Source organism: Asterias amurensis, chromosome 9 (genome assembly GCF_032118995.1).
Source record: "Asterias amurensis chromosome 9, ASM3211899v1".
NCBI lineage: Eukaryota > Metazoa > Echinodermata > Asteroidea > Forcipulatida > Asteriidae > Asterias > Asterias amurensis.
This window is the reverse complement of record NC_092656.1, coordinates 3,098,125-3,121,198: the sequence shown is the minus strand read 5'-3', so window position 1 is coordinate 3,121,198 and position 23,074 is coordinate 3,098,125. Positions and strand designations below refer to the sequence as shown.

The window sequence follows — 23,074 nt, the reverse complement described above, 5'->3', positions numbered from 1 at the left end:
GTTTCGCAACGAGAGTTATATCACTGAATTATCAAGACACCACCCCCGGGGTGATTTACCGTTGGTTCGTATGAAGATGTGTCGTGACATTGACGTGTTGGTGATGTCAATCACTGCTTATTACTAAGTGAAGATCATACCGACACCCCTGGTGGAAAATAATGGAAATGTCCAACTATCTGCAACTATCAGGCAACGATACCTCAAATTCACTTATAGAAAAGTAAGGCTGCCCTCTTATAACTATAACAAAAAAAATCTCAAAAAATTTGAAAAGTGGCATGCCGTCGGTATAAAAAGGCCACAAATAGCACCGAGGTGGCACTTGCTGCATACTGTGTGGATACATTGTTTTGAATCATGGATATTTTGAAAGGAGGAAAGACGATTGACTCGGGCATGGAGAGCTCCTTGGAGTTTGCACAGCGGATAATGAAGATGGTTAACTCCGCGACTCTGACAGTGGCACTCAGCCTGGGTGTTGAGACGGGACTGTTCAAAGTCATGGGCGGACTCCAGGAACCGTCGACTAGCTCTCAGATCGCACAGATGGCCGGACTCAAAGAACGGTAAGTACCCAATACCCTCTACGAAGCATGTACTGCTAATACACCGCTAATGACTCTCATGTGGCCGACCACTATCATGTTTTGTTTTTTATAGTTTGTTGGAAGTTCTAGTCATTGTTTGGTTTTACTCACATACACCGATGTATGTTAGCACTGTATACTCGGTACTTGCCCGAGCTCTGTGCATAAAGTCACAGACATATACTTGGGGTGGGACTCGAACCCTCGAACTTTGCAATTCTAGAGCAGTGTCTTACCAACTAGACCACCGAGATTGCCTGGGTAGTTGGAAGTTGTCTCCACCCCCAACGATGTTGTCCATCCTTTGTCTGACGTCTCAAGAAGAATTTGCAAGTTCCTTCTAGGTCATATTTCATACGGCTGCTCAAATGCGCTGGACACGTTTGGTAATTGTCAAAGACAAGCATTCTCACTTGGTGTATCCAAACATATGCATCAAATAGCAAACCTGTGAAAATTTGGGCTAAATTGGTCATCGAAGTTGCAAGAAAATAAAACAAGAACAACACCCTTGTTGCAAAAGTTTGTGATTTCAGATGCCCAATAAAAGATTTCCTTCTCACAATTTTTTTAACTCAGTTAATATCGACATCTCTCCATTGCTCGTTACCATGCTATACAATTATTTTGAGTGGTTACCGATGATGTCCAGTGCCTTTAAATGTATTGTATACGTTTGATTATTGTAACCCACTGATTGTTTCAATCGATTCAATTGACTAGAGTGGGATTCGAACCAACGACCTCCGGATTAACTTGCCGGCGCTCTACCAACTGAGCTATCTAGCCCTATATTGGTGGTGTCCCTATTTTGTCAATTGTTCGGGGTGGTTTAATATTGATATAAAAAGAAATTATGTGATTTTTCCTTAACCAATGTTACGCACCCCTTTAAAGTTCATTAAAGAAAATCACGACCCCCACCCCCCCCCCCCCCCCTCACCAGCTCCAGCAACACAATCAATAATGTGCTCTCGTTGTTACTTCCTTCGAAATAAAGTACAACAATAGGGCATTTTCTTCAATTTGTAATCACGAATCAAATTAAACCGTAAGGAGTACGGGGGGGGGGGGGGTGCAACGGCCCGTAATGGGTGTCGATGGAACGCCTCCCTGTAGCTATCGTGATTGCGTTTCATGTCAACGACTTGGCGCACACGTGTTATACTGTTTTAGCACAGTCCACATTAAAAGCGGTTCACACCAAACCGAAGTTTGAATAATGTACTATGTATTGTTATTAAATAGAAACCAAAATGCCTCATAATTAACGGTGAACCTAACCACAGAACATAGCTCGCAAGTGTAATGGAACCTGAGGGGTCTTTGTGCTTTTTTGGGTGGTGTTTGGGGAGGCTCTCTGCTATCATTGTCCTCGGGCCCAGTGGGTTGGCATGAATCTGTGAGGGTGTAGATTTTTGTTTTCAATAGTCTGGTTTTGCTTGTGTTTTAATGATTTCTATTGTGTGATTTTAAAATGTTTCAGTGCAATCACCTTTTTATATTGTATAATTATATTTTTATAGTTGGCAGGGGTCTGGTTTTACACATCTTTTGATGACAGTTTTGTACTTTTGTTTTAACCTTGACAGCCCCTGTACAACTTGTAACTGTTGTGTATGTCTAAAGATTTAAAATAAATAAATAAAAAACCTGTCAACAAGGGTGCTTTGCTATGTGAACTATTATAGAAACACCAGTGTTAAAGGCAGTGAACACTATTGGTAGTTACTCAAAATAATTGTTAGCATAAAACCTTACTTGGTAACAAGCAATGGCTATTGATAGTATAAAACATTGTGAGAAACTGCTCCCTCTGCAGTAACGTAGTTTTCTCAAGAAAGAAGTGATGTTCCACTAAAATATTTGAATTTGATTTCGAGAGTTCAGAATTAGATTTTGAGGTACCGCAATCAATCATCTGAAAGCACACAACTTCGTGTGACAATGGTGTTTCCCCCATATTGTCTTGCAACTTCGACGTTAAAATTTTCACAGGTTTGTTATTTTGTGCATATGTTGAGATTCACCAGGTGAGATGACTGGTCCTTGACAATTACCAAAGGTGTCCAGTGTCTTTAACCCCCATTATGCTCCCACGACTAGTCTTATGGGTTCGTTTAAGTACACTACCACTCCTAGTGCATGATGGTATCACGACCGGGACTCGAACCCACACTCCCCTGATCAGAAACACCAGAGCTTGAGTCTAGTGCCTTAAACCGCTCGACTCACCCACGCCACTATTCGGCAAATATCAACATTCACATTGAGTGTTATAGTATAGCACGAAGCCAGGCTTCGGACTGACGATACCCAAGCCTACATCCGTATGGACTGTAAAAGGGGTAACCTTGTTTTAGCCCTAGGAGTAGGTAGCAACAGCCTCCAACACCTTGAAGTGGCTTTCAGGCCTTCTGTGTCTGGCGACTTGCATAAAAAATAAAAATACAAATTGCAAGAAAGTGGTATCATTTTGCCTTTGTGCGACAAGCCGAGTTTTGTTCATCATAACTATTTGGAAAATTTGAAGGCCAATCCACATCGTCTGCTCTTCACTAGAATAAAAAAACTTAAAAAAAACCCAATCTGTGCAATAAAGTTCTATAGAGATCAACATCCCCAAATAGTTCAACGTTTTTTTCAGTTAAATCTTGAACATTTTTGTATATATAAAATGCATGTTGCGATGTCACAATCTAATCTTGAGTGACGTGTGAGATATAGTATATCAGAATAAGTCGTTTTCCACTTTAACGTTGAAATTGTTTGTTGTGTATGAAGTCACTTTAAAGTGCCATTTCAGGAACCACCATCCATGGGCCGATTACTACACAATTGGTATCAGAGCTGGAAAAATAGTCGATGACAGTGTCTGTGGTTTGTGTGATCAACCATAATAAACATGCACCAATAAACCTGTGAAAATTTAGGCTTAATTAATTGTGTTGTAACTTCCTATTAATTGTGTTGTAACTTCCTAAATCAGCTGTTTTTTTTCGTCATGTTTTCAGCTTTTTCTCGAAATTATGGCTTAATTTCAGAGGAAATATTTCACAGTGGGATAAAATAGTTCCAATTATGAACTTCATAATCAGTAAGCTTTTGTAAAGACAAAAAATAATAAATAGTATTTGTTTTACCTACCCTTACCAATCTTGCATAATACCTGTTTGGTTAGGTGTGTGTTTTTGAACCTGCCACCCACCCAAAATTTCGACCTCAGTATTGAATGGCTTCATTTAATTTGCATACACTGAAGAACAAGCTAGATATTTTAGATCAAGTCCTTAACATCAGTGACTGTGACTATTGTTTTATGGTATGTTTATCCTGGTAATTACTCAAAATATTTATTATCATAAAACCTTTCTTGATTACGAGTAGTTCTGTTGTTATGATTGTTGAAGGCAGTGGACACTATTGGTAATTACTCAAAATATTTGTTTGCATAAAACCATTCTTGGTAGCGAGTAATGGGGAGAGGTTGATGGTATAAAACATGGTGAGAAACGGCTCCCTCCGAAGTAATGTAGTTTTCGAGTAATTTTCCACGAATTTGATTTCGAGACCTCAGATTTAGAATTTGAGGTCTCGAAATCAAGCATCTGAAAGCGCACAACTTCGTGTGACAAGTGTTTTTTGTTTTGTTCTTTCATTATTATCTAGCAACTTCGATGACCGATTGAGCTCAAATGTTCACAGACTTGTTTTTTTATAATGCATATGTTGAGATACACCAAGTGAGAAGACAGGTCTTTGACAATTACCAATAGTCTCCATTGTCTTTAAACAAGCAACTTCTAGTTTATTCAGGAACGATGACCCTGTTGCCAACTTGGCCAGCTTGGTATTTCATCTTCTTCTTTTTCGTTTCTTAAAAATTATAATCTCTATGTATTTGTAAAATAATTTTGTTCAATTTTGATTTTCAGTTATTTATTTTGACCCACCAGACCAAAAAAAAAAAAAGAGACACACTTCTGAATGGCCCATTAACCCTGCATTAGTAGCTGGGGCCTTGATTGCGATCATAGATGGGGTGTAAGGATATATAAATGATTGATGATTGGTGTACTGGGGTAAAGTGTTGGTAAAGATAACATTTCCAATTACTTGATAGAACGAAATATTTTTTGTTTTTTTAGGTTTTTTTTTGTGTGTAGGGGTGGGGTGTTACCTTCTGAGTTTGGTTCAATTGATGCAGAGCTAAAGTTTGTATTTGTTTCACCATGTTGCTATCATAGGGCTTTAGCGACTTTAAAGGCAGTGGATACTATTGGTAATTGTTAAAGACTAACCTTCACAGTTGGTGTATCTCAACATATGCATAAAATGACTAACCTGTGAAAATTTGAGGTCAATCGGTCGTCGAAGTTGCGAGATAATAATGAAAGAAAAAACACCCTTGTCACACGAAGTTGTGTGCGTTTAGATGGTTGATTTCGAGACCTCAAAATTCTAAATTTGAGGTCTCGAAATCAAACTCGTGGAAAATTGCTTCTTTCTCGAAAACTACTCCACTTCAGAGGGAGCCGTTTCTCACAATGTTGTATACTACCAACCTCTCTCTATTACTCGATACCAAGTAAGGTTTTATGCTAATAATTATTTTGAGTAATTACCAATAGTGTCCACTGCCTTTAATATAATGATATTTGATTCATTGTGAGCTGAACGTGTGGTGTTCGAGCAAGATCAGGGCCTGCTGCAAGCATTATGATTGTGCCCATAATAACGTTCATATATTATGGTGTAAATATAGACAATATTGTTGGTTCAAGTGCATTTTATAACTTGAAACCTATCAAAACACAACATGTTTCCAAAACGTGTTCCAAGAGGTTTTTAAGTGATTTGAGTGTCATATAGCCTCTTAAACATCAATACAACCCCTCCCCAAGGACCCCAAATCTCACAAATTGTACACCAATCTGGTATAAATGATTCAAAACATAAGGTGAGTTACTATCAAAGATCAAGAAATTACCTACAAAAACAACTTGTGGCAGAGGCACAATTTGAAAGAAAACATTGCCGAGTATCACCACCCCTTTCATTTTTGAGAACAACAATGTTCAAATGTGTCGGCAAATCAACACATGTTACAATTGTGGATGAACTTCTTGAAAGAAAAGCATGCCGTCTGTAACGCCTCTGGGCAGGGCAGTGAGACCGCTCAACAGTAGCGAAGGGTGGCTTTTTAACACCTATTAACCCGCTTTTGTTCCCATGTGTGCGCTTGCTTCCAGCTTCCTAGAATTTCCTTCACCAAAAGGTGTAATCTGAAATTCCATATTTTGAGAAGAATGTGTTGGTGTAATATGTAATCACAAGCGTGGTTACCGATTATAGAACTTGTACGTTTTTCTTTAAACAAAATTGGTGATATTATATTCGTTGAGAACTCGTGTTTCCTCATTTCCTTTGATTACAGGATAGGGGTGATGGGTGGGGCGTGGTGGGGGGGGGGGGGTCATTCTCACTAAATCACATTCACCTTTATTTACACGTTATTCCCATACATTAAAACCACACATACCGACGGCATTTAGGTTAATGGCTTTTCATGATTTTATCTTGTAATCCAGTAATGTTCATTTGGGGATTAATGAAAATACAATGTGCTTTCTGTAGACTATTACTTAACTTTCCGGGAACTTAAAAGCACACTGCCCTTTGCGTAGCCTACTTACGGACTTTGAAATGATTCTTCCATCAGCTTTAACAAAATGCTCTCAGTCTTTGTCTATGTAAGCAATTTTACAAGCGTGGACATAATTAGGCGTTTGGGATTCGCTGTGACGTCATAGGCCTGATATCCTTTCATCTGTGTAAGGGCAAGGCCCCTTTCATTTTGCAAAGGGACATTTTTTTGAGGGACACCATGACCAAGACCAGGGGCAACGGAGGCCTGATGCCATTGATATAAAAATGCCGTTAAAGCCATTTTACACTTTCGGTAAACAGTATTGTCCAAGTCCCACACTTCGTGTATCACAACTTATATATATAAAATAACAAACCTGTGAAAATTTAGGTTCAATCGGTCATCGGAGTCGGGAGAAAATAACGGGAAAACCCATTCTTGTTTCCGCACGTTTCGCCGTATCATGACATGTGTTTAAAATAAATCTGTAATTCTCGCTAACGAGAATTTATACTGTTTTAATGTTTTCTCAAAAGTAAAGCATTTCATGGAACAATATTTCAAGAGAAGTCTTTCACTATTACCTTCTGTAAACCCTGTAAATTATTTGTAAATCTGTGAACTTTTTTTTCTGTACCGAAAGTGTATAATGGCTTTAAGACATTAGCCTATAATCAAAAATCGAAGCCTCAGAAATGTCATATCTCTTGTCCATGACTCAATTTCATGGAGCTGAAAATGGTGGCTTTAACAAATTGTCTACGAAGCAGAAATGAGCAGGATACCAGTCACAACTTGTACATGTGACATGGTAGTTTTGGCTGGTAACCTTAGTCTGGCAAGCGAAATGTGTTATAATAGATGTTAAATTTGCATCGGGGATAAAGAATATTAATTTTGGAAATGTGTTATGCTTAGCTATACTTGCTGCGCTTAAAGGCACTGGACATGTTTGGTATGTCAACGACCAGTGTTCTTCACATATTAGTCCTAGTGTATATCTCAACAAAATATGCATAAAATAAAAAGCCTGTGAATATTTGGGCACATTGGTCATCGAAGTTGCAAGAGAACAATGACAGAAAAACACCCTTGTTGCAGACTATGTGTTTACAGATGCATGTAAAAGGCTTCAGCTGAAGTCTTTTGCTATTTCAGTGAGAAATTACATCTTTTCAGAGGGAGCCGTTTCTCACAATGTGTTATACTATCAACAGCTCTCGATTGCTCGTTACCAAGTAAGCTTTTTTTGCTAACAATCATTTTGAGGAATTACCAAAAGTGTCCAGCCGTCGATTTCACAAAACTCTTCCTAACTTAAGACTAATCTTAGGACTTAGGACGAGTCCCAACCCTGCACTGTAGCATGCAGACCTTAAGATTAATCCTAAGTTAACACGAGTTACTCGTCCTAACTCGAGATAAGACGAGTCCTAACTCTTTGTGAAATCGACGGCAGTACCTTTAGCGGCTCTATGAAATTGGGTCCCGGTAACGTAACCACGTATCCTGCCAAATTGACTTGGTTTATCGAATAAGTCAACTCGTAAGATACTGATCTATATTGATCAGACACTTCTGATAACGAGTATGCCCCATGGATTTCTACTTTATCAAGACCGGCTGGAAGTGAACGGGAAGTATTTCAACTTGTTTCAACCGTTTTAGGAAGTCATTTCAAAAAAGTAAATCTGAGAAACGTTTCCGATGATGTTGGTTGGATGCTTTATCTTTGATAACTACGGATTTCTATTTTATCTGGACCGGCCTGTAGAAGCTGAACGGTCCACAGTTTTCATTAGTGGAAAGAAAAAACAAAGGACTCCATAAGGTCAAGTAAAAAAAGAAACATGTTTAGCGTCCCCGCCCGCTTCCTTTTTAGAGGCCGCCTCCTTTATATATATATATATTTTTTTATGCACACTTTTAAAAAATATTTTTATGAAAAAGGTTATTTTAAAACGAGCTCAGCTTAAACACAATGTCTTGTCTGAATGTCTTGAGTCTTGACCAAAATGTTTCATTTATGTATTGTGTGTTTGAGCAGTAGAAAAACAATGGATATTTGACACTTTAAAAAGAATGGCGGCCATCTTGAAATAAAAAATAAAAAATAAAAAGCACCTCCTCCTTCCTTTTTTTGAGAAACCTGGACGCTAAACATGTTTATTTTTTTACTCGGCCTCATAGGGAAACTCTTAAGACTCAACCTCGTTCCCAGTGCAAGGACAAAGGAATCATCAAATTATGCCCCAAAATGATGCATTTTTGAGAATGTCTGCAGACTATGTTTATGCACACGTTATAACCTATCTACCACACTATATAGACACAGAATCATGATTACCGAAACAACAAATTCTCTTCAACATTTGAAACAATTGGTTTGTACGTTGGCGAACAGGTTCGAGTGAGCTCGCTTAAACTTCTAAAATAGGCCATGATACATTAAACGTAATTTAAGTGGTTGAGGAACCAGATGTGTGTTGAGACGATGATTAACACAATGTTTCTTTTAGGCCGGAATTCTTATTAACCCAGAATCACGAAGAACACTGAAGTGTTATCTTCCATAGTACATGGTACCTCAATTAGATGGTATTCTCATTTAGACGTTCACATTTAGGTCAAACACCTCTTATAAAGGTTATGTGGTACTGGCTAAGCTTGTATTTGCTGATCTGATTAAACAGGAATTTGTTACATAAAAATAATAATCGATATAAATGTGGTTATGTTATCAGTCGATTATGCCCCAAAATTTAAACCAGAGAAGCAGATTTCACAAAGAGTTAAAGAAACACGCTGTCTTGGATCGGTCGAGTTGGTCTTTGAAAAGCGTTTGTAACCGTTTGTTATAAAATATATATGGTTAGAAAGATGTTCAAAAAAAGTAGCATACAATGATCCACACACATTTGCCTCGAAATTGTTTTTCGACGATGTAAAAGGAAAACCACGCAATTTCGAGTGATACTTGTGTGGATCATTATATTATACTTTTAAAATATCTTTCTAATCATAATGCTTTCTATAACAAACGATTACAAACGCTTTTCAAAGACCAACTCGACCGATCCAAGGCAACGTGTTCCTTTAAGACTATTCTTATATCGAGTTAGGACTACCCTTTTGTTTTTAATATCTCATTGGACCAGTCTTAAATTAGGACTAGTCTTAACTCTTTGTGAAATCACGGAACACTCTGAGAGTTCCATAACTATGCAGACCTAAACCATGTCCTCTACAGTCTAATATAGTTGTACGAACAAACAGAATAGCGGCATGTTGTTCCATTTTCCCCGTCCACAAAACGCAACCCGCGGAGATATCAAGTAAAGTATGGATGCAATTACATCACAATTCCCCAAAGGTGTTCTCTCCATTAGTATTTTTTGGCTTTCCCCGAGTTATGTATGATTCAAAGACCCCCTCTAAAAGGAACATGAAAAATGAATGATCTCCGCCATGAACACAGACAGGTTCTGGAATGACGCAGTCTGGAGGTAATGATTGGCTAAAATGGCCCGGGGAAGATGCTCGTTTGGAACGGGGAGGTAGGCCACTCATTTCCGCTCGGTGTTACAGTTCTCGGTCCTTGGAGAATGAAATCACATTAGATCTAACATGGGATCCATCACTTACCCTGCTATTGACATGTATAGGATATAGGAAGTCATGTAAAAACGAATTGTGTTTATTTCTGTCACACCACACACACAGGTACGTGAGAGAGTGGTTAGGCGCTATGGTGGTGGGACGGATTGTGGATGTCAACCCAATTGAGAATACGTACTACGTGCCGCCAGATCGACTCCCCTTCCTCGTCGATGGTCCCATGAACGTCGTTGCCTTCAGCCGACTGATCCCGATGCTGTGCGAAGCTTACGATAACGTCGCCGATTGCTTCCGAAGAGACGGCCCCGCAGGTACGTCATACACGACGTCACAAAATACGTCACTAAAAGCCCAACAATCTTACACAGTTTCATGAGTTCATTAATCTTTTAAAATTTCACATTCCTCATTATTAAAAGTTCTACAAAAATAGTTAATGGCCTGACGTGACCCTGCGCAATATAGCAGATTTTCTCGAAGAAAAATGACAACACAACACAACACAATAAAACACAACACACGAACAGGTACGAGATAAGTAAACCTATTAATTGGTGTTGTGTTGTCATTTAAACACTAGACACTATTGATAATTGACAAAGACCAGTCTTCTCACTTGGTTTATCTCAACAAATGCATAAAAATAGCAAACCTGTGAAAATTTTAGCTCAATATTGGTCGTCGAAGTTGCGAGATAACAATTAAGAAAAAAACCACCCTTGTCACACGAAGTTGCTTGCTTTCAGATGCTTGATTTCGAGACCTCAATCTAATTCTGAGGTCTCGAAATCAAATTCGTGGAAAATTACTTCTTTCTCAAAACCTACGTTACTTCAGAGGGAGCCGTTTCTCATAGTGTTTTTCAACCTCTCCCCATTACTCGTTACCAAGTAAGGTTTTATGCTAACAATTATTTTGAATAATGACCAATAGTGTCCAAAGCCCAAGGGAGCAAGAAAGACTCTGATATAGGGTTGAAACGTCAGACCATTAACTAAACCATTTTGTTTGTGTATTTACACCATAGGTCCTTTTGGTTGGTAAGCTGTTTGCAACAGCTAATTATATTTTCTCAATTAAAAGTTCTCTGATAGATTTGGTGAAAATGAAAAGCATTGAAATCCAGCCAGTCGTTGTGACCACAAATTCGGCTCTTCAATTATAAACTTGAATTGCTGGGGTTACCCACCTGTTGACCTTAACCCTAACTAAGCTTAGTACAAGTCCAGGTATTTGTACCACACACACGCCTCGTTAAGCCCCGTTGAAAACATCCCTCCTCCCCGTAAAGCCTACCGTTTTGTCCCCGCCCGATCACATTTCAAGGTTCGTTACCACATTCCATCACACGAGAAAAAATATTCCCAGCAGACAAAACCTGCGATGGATTTCACAACGAGTAAAGACTAGTCTCGAGTTAGCACGAGTTACCGGTCCTAAGTTATGACTAGTTTTTAAATAGCATCTAGGACTAGTCATAAGTTAGGACTATCTTTGTGAATGAGATAAAACCTGGGATGGATTTCACAAAGAGTTCTAAGACTAGTCATAAATTAGGACAAAATGAACAAGATAAACCTGGAGTTGATTTCACAACGAGTTGTGATTATAATCTCGAGTTAGGACGAGTTAGGAGTTAGGACGATTTACCCGTCCTAAACTTTAAGACTTGTTTCTAATAACACCTAGGACTAGTCCTAAGTTAGGACCCCTTTTGTGAAATCGACACCAGGTAGTGGTTTTTGAGAGAGGGTGAATCTTGAGAGGGAGAAAAACAAAATGATCAAAAGTTACGCTTGCGTTTGAATTTATTGGAAAGAACTCAATATTTTTCTTCAAAGTCAACAAAATTAAGGTGGCTGAACTATGAAGAACTTGGCACTGAGAATTTCGAAACGCCCCATTGTTTGTAAACACATGGTGCCGCATTATTGATGGTTATGGTATGCCAGTAGAGAAAGAGACCTTTCTGAATATCATGATGGTATTATAGACCAATGCAACACCTTGCCTGCTCGAGGCTGGTAAAAGGCCACTCTGCCAGCCAAATTATAAGCACCGATGACATATGTTATTAGCAGACAATCCTAACACCCGGGGTCCTTACTCCTACGGGGATCAACGTACGGTTTACTCAATCCCCAAATCACAGGGGGGTAAAAAAAAAGGAGAGCTGAAAACAGAGATGCAATTTATAGAGGTACATAATACAGGGACTTAGCGAGTCCCGCCCAGCTTGATCCCCCTTCTCTAACCCGGCCCTATAGGGTTCTTAAAATGGATCACACAGACCGCAGATGTTGGTTAAACAGGCACAATGCCCGTGAACTTTTAAAGAGTACTTTTCAATACACAGAATTCTCGGTAAATATCAACTGTGTTAACTTCTCAACAACTTACTATTGAACACACATTATCCCCTATCCCCTTAAGATAAACTTAGCATATCGTTTACGAAAGTTCACGTGTTAATTCCTTTATTTGATTCTTGTGTAATCCAGACACAAACAGGGGCTCAGAATCAGTGAAATTATACTGTAACTCTCAAATTCACAAATTCAGCTTAGTGTTGCCCCTGGAGTTATAGTTTATCGCTTATTAGAAAAGTTCACAAATAAATTGGTTATTGTGTGTGTATTCTGACCAACAATGAAAAGAGTTACAAATGAGTCACGAACTTTGTGGAAAACCACAAATAGCTGGCCCTTTGAGCAGTGTTCTCTTTTCTTCACCCAGAACACGAGCATCAAAGTTTTGGTCCAAGACGATGATTAAGTTGCTGGTTTCTTTTCTTATTACCTTGCAGGTGTGAGCTATACCAAATATGGTAAATTTCATCAGTTTATGGACCACATGTCGAACATGCTTCACAATACGACACTTATCCCAGACGTAGTGCCCTCTATCGCCGGTCTTATGCCGTTATTAGGTAGGTTTGAACCACTGTTGTTGTTGTTGTTGTTGTTCCAGTTTGACAAACTTGTATTTCGTCAATTTCATTTTTTAATTTTAGGTTGAATCAAGTAGGATGTCAAGGCCGAGTGGTTACGAGCATCGAATTCAAGTTCTGGTGGTTAAGTCATCGGAGTGTGGGTTCGAATCCCGGTCGTGGCATTTGTGTCCTTGGGCAATATACTTTACTATAATTGCTTCTATTCACCCATGGGGTATAAATGGGTACCTGCGAGGGTTCATATTACTGATGAAAAAGCCTTTGGGCGCTTTGGTTGCCAGGTTGTATACTCCCCAGGGGGAGCTGAGAAAGATAAAGGGAATGTTATTGGGCCAAATGACCAGGGGTCGATTTCACAAAGAGTACTAGTCCTAACTTAGGACTAGTTGGAGATATTCAGATATATTAAAAACGTATGGCAAGTCCTAAGTTAGTACGAATAACTCGTCTCATACTCGATATAAGACCACTCTTTAATCTTTGTGAAATCCATCCCAGGTACTAATGTCAAGCGCACTAAGACAGTTATTGGAAAATGCGCTATACATAAGAAATATATAATATTAACAAAACAAGTAAAAGCGGGACTTGAACCTCCAACCTCCGGACAAACCGTCGCTCTACCGACTGAACTATAGCCAAATATTAGCGGTCCCCCTTTGTCTTTGTTCGGGGTGCCATTCAGGAGCCATTCACCTCCAACCTCTTATTTGGTAACTACTAAACTTATTACATTGTCCATAAACGTATTTTGTTACGCTTACAAACCTATACGTATAACAGTTCACAAAGGAATAGTTTGATGTCGGCAGTGTGGCGGTCCAAACACAATTTTACAGAAACATCACTATACACTCGTTTGAATCTTGCAATAAAGTGAAGTATAAAGTTTTATAACAAGTTGCTTCGTGCCGTCGACCCGGTTTTTCAACACCGACTTTAGGTTATAAAATTAGTCGTGTAGTGACATAAAACGTCAAAACTGTTAACAAATGACCCTCGAGGGAACCATGTGAAATCAGGATACCACCGACGTCGAAGTCCTTCCCAGGTTTATAATTATAAACAAAATTGTGTTTTCATTTTGCTTTTTTGTAAAATGAGCTCAACCCAAAACGTCCATGCTGTTGATGGATTTCTTCGCTAATCATGGAACCCTTCGATCACACTCTAAGTGAGCTAATTGTGTTTTGTTTTAACCTTAAGGGTCGTTACAGGTTAATACGTGACGGACCTGTCAACCCCCTGATCAATGAAACCTATGCGGTTCACCTCGCATTAAGGTTTCCCTGGACGTGTTTTAACTACTTTTTAACACACGCCGTTAATTTTGGTAGGTCAGCCGGTGGATGCATTCGACGTGAACTGGACCTTGGCGTTAAAATCACGAGCGATTCCGAAACGGGCTCTGCGTGCCTAAAAGCTTGTCATGAAAAAAAAAAAAACCCTCCAAGATCGTTTCCAATAAAGTTTCAATCCCATGGGATTTGACACAGTTTTTTGTTTGATATGAGCTTGTCAAGGTCGATATATATACAGAATCTCTCGCAGAGGATAGCAGATTCTCTTCGAAGCTCTAGTAAAGACCTTTGGCGTTCACACACCTCTGCGACCTTACGAAGACCATGCCGATCACCACCGATCACAAAGAGTTATCGCCGTCAAAATCCAGCAACTTTGGCAAAATAAAGACCACGACTGTACTGCTTCTACTTCAAAGGCGTTGCTGACTCGCTGCCGTCAAGGTGTATAGCCGTCTTGACTTTCTCCCGCATTCAAATCAACGTTCAAACCAAATCGAGGTTGGGAGGGGAAATAGTCTGGTTCCTTTTTTGTACAATGAGTACTAGCATGTATTAAAGACCAGGATGTTGGCAGCATGATTGGTCCGAGTCACTTGAGCCAAACTTAAGGCCGTGTCCCAATTGATAGCCAGAGCAGTGACTATAAGGCCGCAACTTGAAAAGACACATTCTCCAACGGTAAAGAGGATTTATTTGGTCATCACTTTTAAAATGAATGGCAATAAACTCTTTTGTAGAAGCCCTACAGCAGCAGCTTTCGAAAAGCATTTTGAGAATAATTTCTCTTCGAAGTTATGTGGTTATGTAAAAGATATCAGATGTTATAATTATGCCTGTTTAAAAAAAAACGAAGTTACAGTTGTTGTTTAACTATAAGTCGACTTGGCAAGTTAACACTCTAAAAGTCAATTAATACATTACCACTATTATAAGTCGACTTTGTTGTATAAACTAAACTTGTTATGGTCATTCTGAAGCTCCGTACGAACTATTTTGCACTACTTTTCAGATGGCTAAACACGACCCGGCCTATATTATTATGAGTTAACTTACCAAGTCGACTATTAAAGTAAAATAATAATTGTACCTTTGTTTTTGTTTTTGAACAGGCATAATTATAACAACTGATATTTGCGAGTTGATCTTCGCAGATTTTGACGAACAATCTAAATGATTGTGTCAAGCTGGTGAAGGCAAACCTTTGGTTCTTTGGATTTTTTGAAACCTACATATAAATGTACACAACCAATACAACTAACTTGAGACAATTTAATTTCAAATGGTAATCGCGTTTTTAAGATATTGCAGAAAATCCGGAGCGTATTGTTAACGTGGAAAAATTACCCATAAAATGAATACACAATCTAAAAGGTGGAAGCGTAATTGAGTTCTTGCCGAAAATCTGGTCAGCAGTTAATGTCACTCGGTAAGAATAAACTGCAATTGGAATAAGCCTCCATAATATAATAAGCGTTACTGTCAGTAACGCTTCTCAGATTCAAATTGTTGGGAATAATAACTTATATATTTTTTCAAATAGCCGCAGTACTCAAGTTTCTCACAATGCACTGAACCATCCAAAGCGTCTGTACTTCTTACAAAGCAAGTTTTATTGCCATCCATTTTCAAGAGTCATAAACAGACCCTTTTAAATCAACTTTTTGGTCATGTCTTATTTAGAAATGTTTATGAAGTATAGAAATAAATGTGAGTTTGAATTAAAATTTTGTTTTAACAAAATCAAAGACGTTAGGGCCTACCCTTTGTACCCCAAAAGGTAAACATAAACAACAGTCACTATAGTGTCCAAGTGTCCGGACCTGGGAATCTTTGTTTCCACAGACTGCAATGAAGAGAGAAGATTTCTCCCCTCGTTCCGGGAAAATAATTATTACAGTCAATGTCTGGCTTGACTGCTCGTTTTAACCATGAACGATATTTAAAAACCGTCTGGTTTGATTTGGTTCAATGAAACATCACCCGCTTGGGTGGCCGGTGTATTAAACAGTCAAATACGAACCCACGCTCTGTTTCGCGTAGTGTACGTTGAAAAGCAAAAGCGACCTTGGTGCCTGCCGTACTTAATGCTCTAGTTAATACCCGATGAGGTGGAGACAAGACCGCTTTAACGTGCCATGTAATGTAATGGGATGAAGTGGATTTAATATGTCATTAGCCTCAATACACAACTGTCTGAAATAAATGAACTTTACGTTGAAGACATATTTATCAAGTCAAAGTATTTAGCAGATGCTTGGGCCTTGACTTATTTAAACACTAGTGGATACCCTTTATTGTGGTGAGATGTACAACTTCAGGCCCCAATTCCTTGTAGCTTGCTGTTAAGCAGAATATATGGATGAAAATTATTCTGCTATAAGCTAATCTGAACGTGATACCAAACTCCAGTGGTGCATGCGAAATGGTATTTCGATACGAATACGATACGATACGATACGAATGTGACGTCACAAGTTTGTAACAAATAATTTCAAACAGTTGACCTGTGTTCAACTCCTGCGAAACACTCGCTTCAAGGGCATCCCTGTGACGTCAAAACACGCATCGTATTCGCAGGAAGTATGAACAGGGCTTTAGTATTTATTTTTCACAGATCAACAGATCAACATTTTCCAGCCATTTTCTTACTTAGCGTATTGCAATAACCGTTCCCCTAATTTCCCCCCGTACGGGATAATACAGGTTTAATCTAATCTAACCTACAACCTAATCGAACATAATCTAATCTATACGTATACATACATTTAAAAGGAAGGTTATACGTATGGTAATCACTCTTAAAAGCAGTGGACACTATTGGTAACTACTCAAAATAATTATTAGCATAAAACATTACTTGGTGACGAGTAATGGGGAGAGGTTGATGGAATAAAACATTGTGAGAAACGGCTCCCTCTGAAGGGACATAGTTTTTGAGAAAGAAGTAATTTTCCACTAATTTGATTTCGATACCTCAGATTTAGAATTTGAAGTCTGGAAATCAACCATCTAAACACACACAACTTAAGTGTGTTTTTTTCTTTCATAATTATCTCGCAATTTCCATGACCGATTGAGCTCAAATTTTCACAGGTTTGTTATTTTATGCGTATGTTGAGATACACCAAGTGAGGAGACTTGTCTTTGACAATTACCAATAGTGTCCAGTGTCTTTAATGGCAATAACAACCTTTGGCTAGGAGTCTATGCACTAGCTTTCGGTAGTTTAAAGCATTTTGAGAAACGTTTCACTTTAAAGTAATGTGGTGTATAGATGTAAAAGTTGTTGTGCCCAAAAATTTGAATCAGATTGTGTATTCGTTTTAGGTACATTCTTCCTGCGTGGACATATTGCTCAGGATTTTTGCGATATCTCAAAAATGCGACCACCTTTTCAAATGACACTTTCACATGTTAGTTTTATTGTATACACATTTACATAATACGATTGAAACAATCGAATGGTTCTAAATAAATCAAAAATACTTTGTCTTTAAGTCCGGGTTTTGTTTGGGTCACAGCCTACATTAAGGGATTGTGCCACGAGTGTGATATTATTGGCTTTTTGATGGCTAGTTTCTTTAGGTAGTCTGCCCAAGCTTCCTCCTAATTAGACCAAAAAAACTTCAACCAGTATTTTTGATGAGATGTGTCATGGCCGAGCACTCTCCCTACTGCATCAGATCCGATGACTGAATCATCGGAGTGTAATGGGTTCGAGTCCTGGTTAATACACTGAATACTCTTGAGTGTATCGCACTCGGTCATTATTGCTTCCCTTCACCTATATGGTCATTTGGGAATCTGAGAGAGCTGAGACAGTACTGCGTTGGATTAACCCCTTGGCACTAATTTAAAGGCAGTGGACACTATTGGTAATTGTCAAAGACTAGCCTTCACAGTTAGTGTATCTCAACATATGCACAAAAAAACTAACCTGTGAAAATTTGGGCTCAATCGGTCGTCAAAGTTGCGAGATAATAATGAAAGACCTCAAGTTCTAAATCTGAGGTCTCGAAATCAAATTCGTTGAAAATTACTTCTTTCTCGAAAACTATGGCACTTCAGAGGGAGCCGTTTCTCACAATGTTTTATACCACCAACCTCTCCCCATTACTCGTCACCAAGAAAGGTTTAATGCTAATAATTGTTTTGAGTAATTACCAATAGTGTCCACTGCTGCCTTTAATCAGATTAGGCTGGCTGCATTTTTTTATGCTTCCCGGGAGTGGAAAAAAATAGAGGAATGGTCGAAGTATTAACAGGGATAATAATGTTGTAGCACGCTTTGATCTCTTCTAGGATATGTGCGCTATAGAACAAATTATTATCAATTAACTATAATTTGCGTCTCTTATGTTTTGTATTTTCAGAGGCCGGCTCTGAATGCTTAGACGTTGGGTGTGGCCGAGGGAGGGCGGTGCTTCTCCTGGCCCAACGGTTCCCCAGGAGCGCGTTCTGCGGTATCGACATCTCGGACGAGGCGATCAACTTCGCCAGAAACGAAGCCAAGCGATTGAGCCTGACAAATTGTCAGTTTATGGTACAGGATGCAGCGTCCTTGCCGGAGTCGTGGATGGAGCATTTTGATTTAATTACTTGCTTCGACGCTCTCCACGACATGCCGAAACCGCGGGTTGTTTTGAGTGGCGTGCACCGGGCACTGGCTCCCGGCGGTATCTTCACCATGCTGGAACTCAATGTCCACAGTCACCCCTCCAAGAACATCGGCAACCCGCGAGCCATCGACGGCTACGTCATCAGCCTGATGCACTGCATGCCCGTGTCGTTAGAGTGCGAGGATGGGGCCGGCTTGGGTACGATGTGGGGGCGAGAGATGGCTTGCAAAATGCTCGAAGAGGTTGGGTTTGCTGACGTCAATGTGACGCCCTCCAAAGACAAGTTCAACCTTATTTACGTTTCTCAGAAGAAGTCAGAGTAAAATACTATAAGGCTGAAAGTGGAAAAGGTATGTTCTTTTTGCGAAGTGCCAACCCTCTCTCACTGATAGAAGAAGTATTATGCTTTTGTACCAAATAAAAACCGTAATTTATGTTTATACGCTGTTATTGTTTCGTATATAAAGGTCAATCACATTGTAATCTTAATTATAGATTCATCTTTAAGTTCACCCATGCGTTTAAAGTACAGCAATGATTGGTATTGGAAATGATGTTGTAGGCCTATATTGTAGAAAATGCGGAAATTAAAAGGTTTGACGGAGTCCCTCTTATTTGAAAACGAAGCACTTCACCAACGTTGTATGGACTTTTCCTCATTTGAAGCGCTTTATACAATACCCTGAACTAAACCTTTAAAAATCGCATCGGTGTGTATAAGGATGAAATAAAAATATTTGTTCTTTATTCCCGATGCAATTATAAGAATTTTTTTGGCCGATTTCACAGAAACGGGACCACCGAATTCGGTGAAATATTTAGTTTTGTTGTAGGCCCTATCTTTTTCCAAGCTAGAGGATGTGAGTGAGTGCAAAAAGTTCTACCCGAACGGACATTATGGCACTTCACGTGTGCTGACTGTACCCTAAGGGGGAAACCTGTAGCACATTAGTCGAACGATGGGTTTGAAGTGGTACGTGAGCTCTACTGAGTTCTGGAAGTGCCACACGACATGCTTGATATCCTGATATATTAATCCTGCAGGACGATTTATCCCTGGATGACGATATCAAAAAGTAAGATGTCGTCGTCCCGATATATTTTATCTTGGAGTGTCGACAGCATGAGATTGAGATTTTCCCGTTCTTTTCATTAGTGAATGATTTCCGAGAAGTCTTCTGAAGACAACATCCAACTTTCGGGATGTCGTCATCCCGAGACAATTGTCTCTGATGGATGTCGTCATCTTATTCTTTTTTTTTGTTGACATCATCCTGCAATAAAATGTCTCAGGATCTCAATAAGTTGGATGGCACTTCCGGAGCTCCGTCGAACACTAACCATGTAAATATCATCACGAGGCTGCGTACATCGGTTTTTTTTTAAACAATATTTATTGTAAATGCTAGTACTTAAAGTGAGAATGGAAGTGAGAAACAGTAACTTTATTTCAAGCCGTCGCAGTGAAAAGAGAAAACGATGATCTTTCTGTTTTCATGAATATTGTTTGTTTGTATTACTCACCGGTCGTTATACTGACCCCAAAAGGGTCTGTACCATACGGACCCTTGCCTGGTCAATTCTATCCTGGTGTCCATCTTAACAAGAACCATCCCTCCCGCCCTCAATAAGAGTTGATTGATTCAAACTACACTATAATTCTCCCATGTCACAATCCAGGTCAAATGGTGCTTAATCAATTTCAGTCAATTTGACCTGGAATCATGTGTCAGTCATTTTTTGATAAATCTGAACTTTTGACTCAGATTTAGGGTCAAGCTGACCCGGAAATTGATTAGGCTCACTGGGACCCGGAAAACCTGTTGCTTTGTAACTTGTTGTTGTACATAGTCAATAACTCATCTGCACTACTGTAAATGCAAGTGTGTTTTGGTGTCCTAAAACATGAATGTCAAAGAGCCCATAGCGGACACTTTGAGCCTTAACTTTGAGCAGCTGAAATTGATGACAAAATTGAAGTCATTTGGAAGTTTTAACTTAGTAATTCAGTGCTCTCACTGCTCGTTCCAAAAGTGAGGCGGCCCCTCGCTACTTTCAGTGACCACCTAAGTCGCTAATGTTTTTGCCAATTTATCATCTCCTTTCTATGGAGTTTACCAACCAGGAAACTCTAATGGGAAACAGGTTTATTTTCTGTCATTTCTTGACCCTTATGTGTCAAGAACTCACAATTTTATGGTGTGGAATCCCAAAGCATTTGTTTCAGCGCTACTTTGTCAGTTATGACAAGCTGCATATATTTCCCCAAACAAAAAATAAGTCTGAACTTATAACTACTTCCGCTCATTTCGTTAGCCAGGGGAAAACACTGGGGTTCGTTATAGATCTTAAAATCAACCTTTGTGCCAATTTTGCAGTCATTGCCAACAAATGCTGTACTTTTTACATCTGTTTAACCACCATGGCGGAAATGTTACATGTACATCAAACTTCTGACTAATGTTTTATGATCCATTGGGCTATATAGAATGCTATTTATGTTCTTGTAAAATGTTAACGCAGTGAAGTTACTGTCCCATATGGGACCCCATTGCCGGGAAAGCCACATGAGTTTGATTTCGAACATCCTTTTTCGCTAAGGTTCAGACAAATTGATGCAAGAAGAGGAACGGTCTAGACCATGTTTTCCTCTCTTCGGTCGAGCATGAGAGACTTGACAATATAATACGTGTTCTGATGGACATGTTCTAGATTCCTTTGACCGGTGGGACAAGGGATTTAAGAAGAAGAGAAAAAATGAGTCAGGAATCACTGCAATGTCATTATTGCAAAATGTCGACCACGTAAACCTCAAATAATGCCACCGTGATTAGGAATTAATTTGTGCGGTTGTAACATGAAATAGATTTCCAGCGAGCCTTGATGTACACATTTCAATCAACCCCAGATTCTTGATGGATTACGCAAGTCTGGGATGAATAGGGCACCATTTCTTAGAGCATAGCTGCCTAGGCAGAAAATATTGCTTAACAATTTTCTGGTAAGCAGAAATAGGAGAAGGATACCAACCACAAAATTGTTCTTTGGCATGGTAGTTTGACTAGTAACTTTATTATGATAAGCATAAGTTTGTTGTGCTTAGCTGCATTTGGGCAGCAAGCGCTCTATGAAGAGGTGCTTAAGCAGCAAATGGTGCTTACAATGTTCTGCCTCGGAAAACTGAGCAGGATACAAGTCACAGGTTTGACATTATAGTTTGGCCACTAATCTTGTTCTGGAAAGAGTATTGTGCTTAATAATAATAGCTAGTTGTTCTGTTAAGTAGCTCTATGAAATTGCTCCCCGGGTAGTTTATTAATGCTTAATTTTAAAGGGAAATTTATAATTATTTTATAAGGCTGTGTTTACACTGACGAGTTCGGCTTCGACTTTAGCTTCTTCGATCACAAGTTCATTTTCTCAGCATTTTGAATGACCGGACAATGTACCACCGGGTGATTAAAACTGCCAAACAAATCCGCCATTTTCTTTATGCTTTGAATTTGAATTGTTTAATTTCTACACACACACACACACACACACATTTGAAGACAAAAAACGCACTTCAAAAAATGTGTAATGAATTGGTACATAGTAGCATTGTTTTGTTTTTTTAAGGTGGTTTTTTGTTTGTTATTTTCGTCAACTTTTTGGAGTTCACTGAAAATGGCTGCTGAAAATGAGGTTGAAGGGTAGACAAAGTATGTACCAATTTTAAGTGGTTGAACATCATCAAAATGATGTTCCTCAAAGTCGTAGATGGCGGTAAAGAAGTTTTGGTTCTGGCACTGTTCCAATAAAATTATGTCCGATTGTCTCGTTCTTAGTCGATCTTTGGCACCGTTTCAAAACGTCTGGCGATCTAATTGTTCCGAAGAAATCTTCTTTGAACCGCCATTTATCTCTTGTTTCTTTCTTCTTCTGAGTTTAGTATCAAGTTTAGAACAAGCTGATAAATGAAATAATATGCAACAGCTCTCTGATAGCTAGGATTATAAATAGGCATGACGTATTTGAATCATTGGAGTTGATTTGTTGCTTTGAACTATGATAAGTGACGATTTTAAAGGAACACGTTGCCTTGGATCGGACGAGTTGGTCTATAAAAAGCGTTTGAAACTGTTTGTTATAAAATGCATATGGTTAGAAAGATCTTTTAAAAGTACAATTTAATGATCCACACAAGTATCACTTAAAATTGCACAGTTTTCCTTTTACGTCGCAAACTAACACGGTCGGCCATTTATGGGAGTCAAAAATTTGACTCCCATAAATGGCCGACCGTGTTAGTCGACGAGGTAAAAATAAAACCACGCAATTTTCGAATATTTGTGTAGATC

At 39.0% G+C, this 23,074-nt stretch overlaps 1 protein-coding gene across 1 annotated transcript; it reads left to right on the top strand.

Annotated features, from left to right (window-relative positions):
• The first annotated feature begins 342 nt into the window (after positions 1-342).
• On the top strand, positions 343-22,854 carry LOC139941655 (S-adenosylmethionine-dependent methyltransferase Rv2258c-like). The gene is made up of 4 exons (XM_071938250.1): positions 343-569; positions 9,964-10,169; positions 12,665-12,787; positions 18,489-22,854. Exons 1-4 carry the CDS (start codon positions 361-363, stop codon positions 19,055-19,057), a joined length of 1,107 nt encoding a protein of 368 aa, XP_071794351.1. The 5' UTR covers positions 343-360; the 3' UTR covers positions 19,058-22,854.
• Positions 22,855-23,074: the final 220 nt, after the last annotated feature.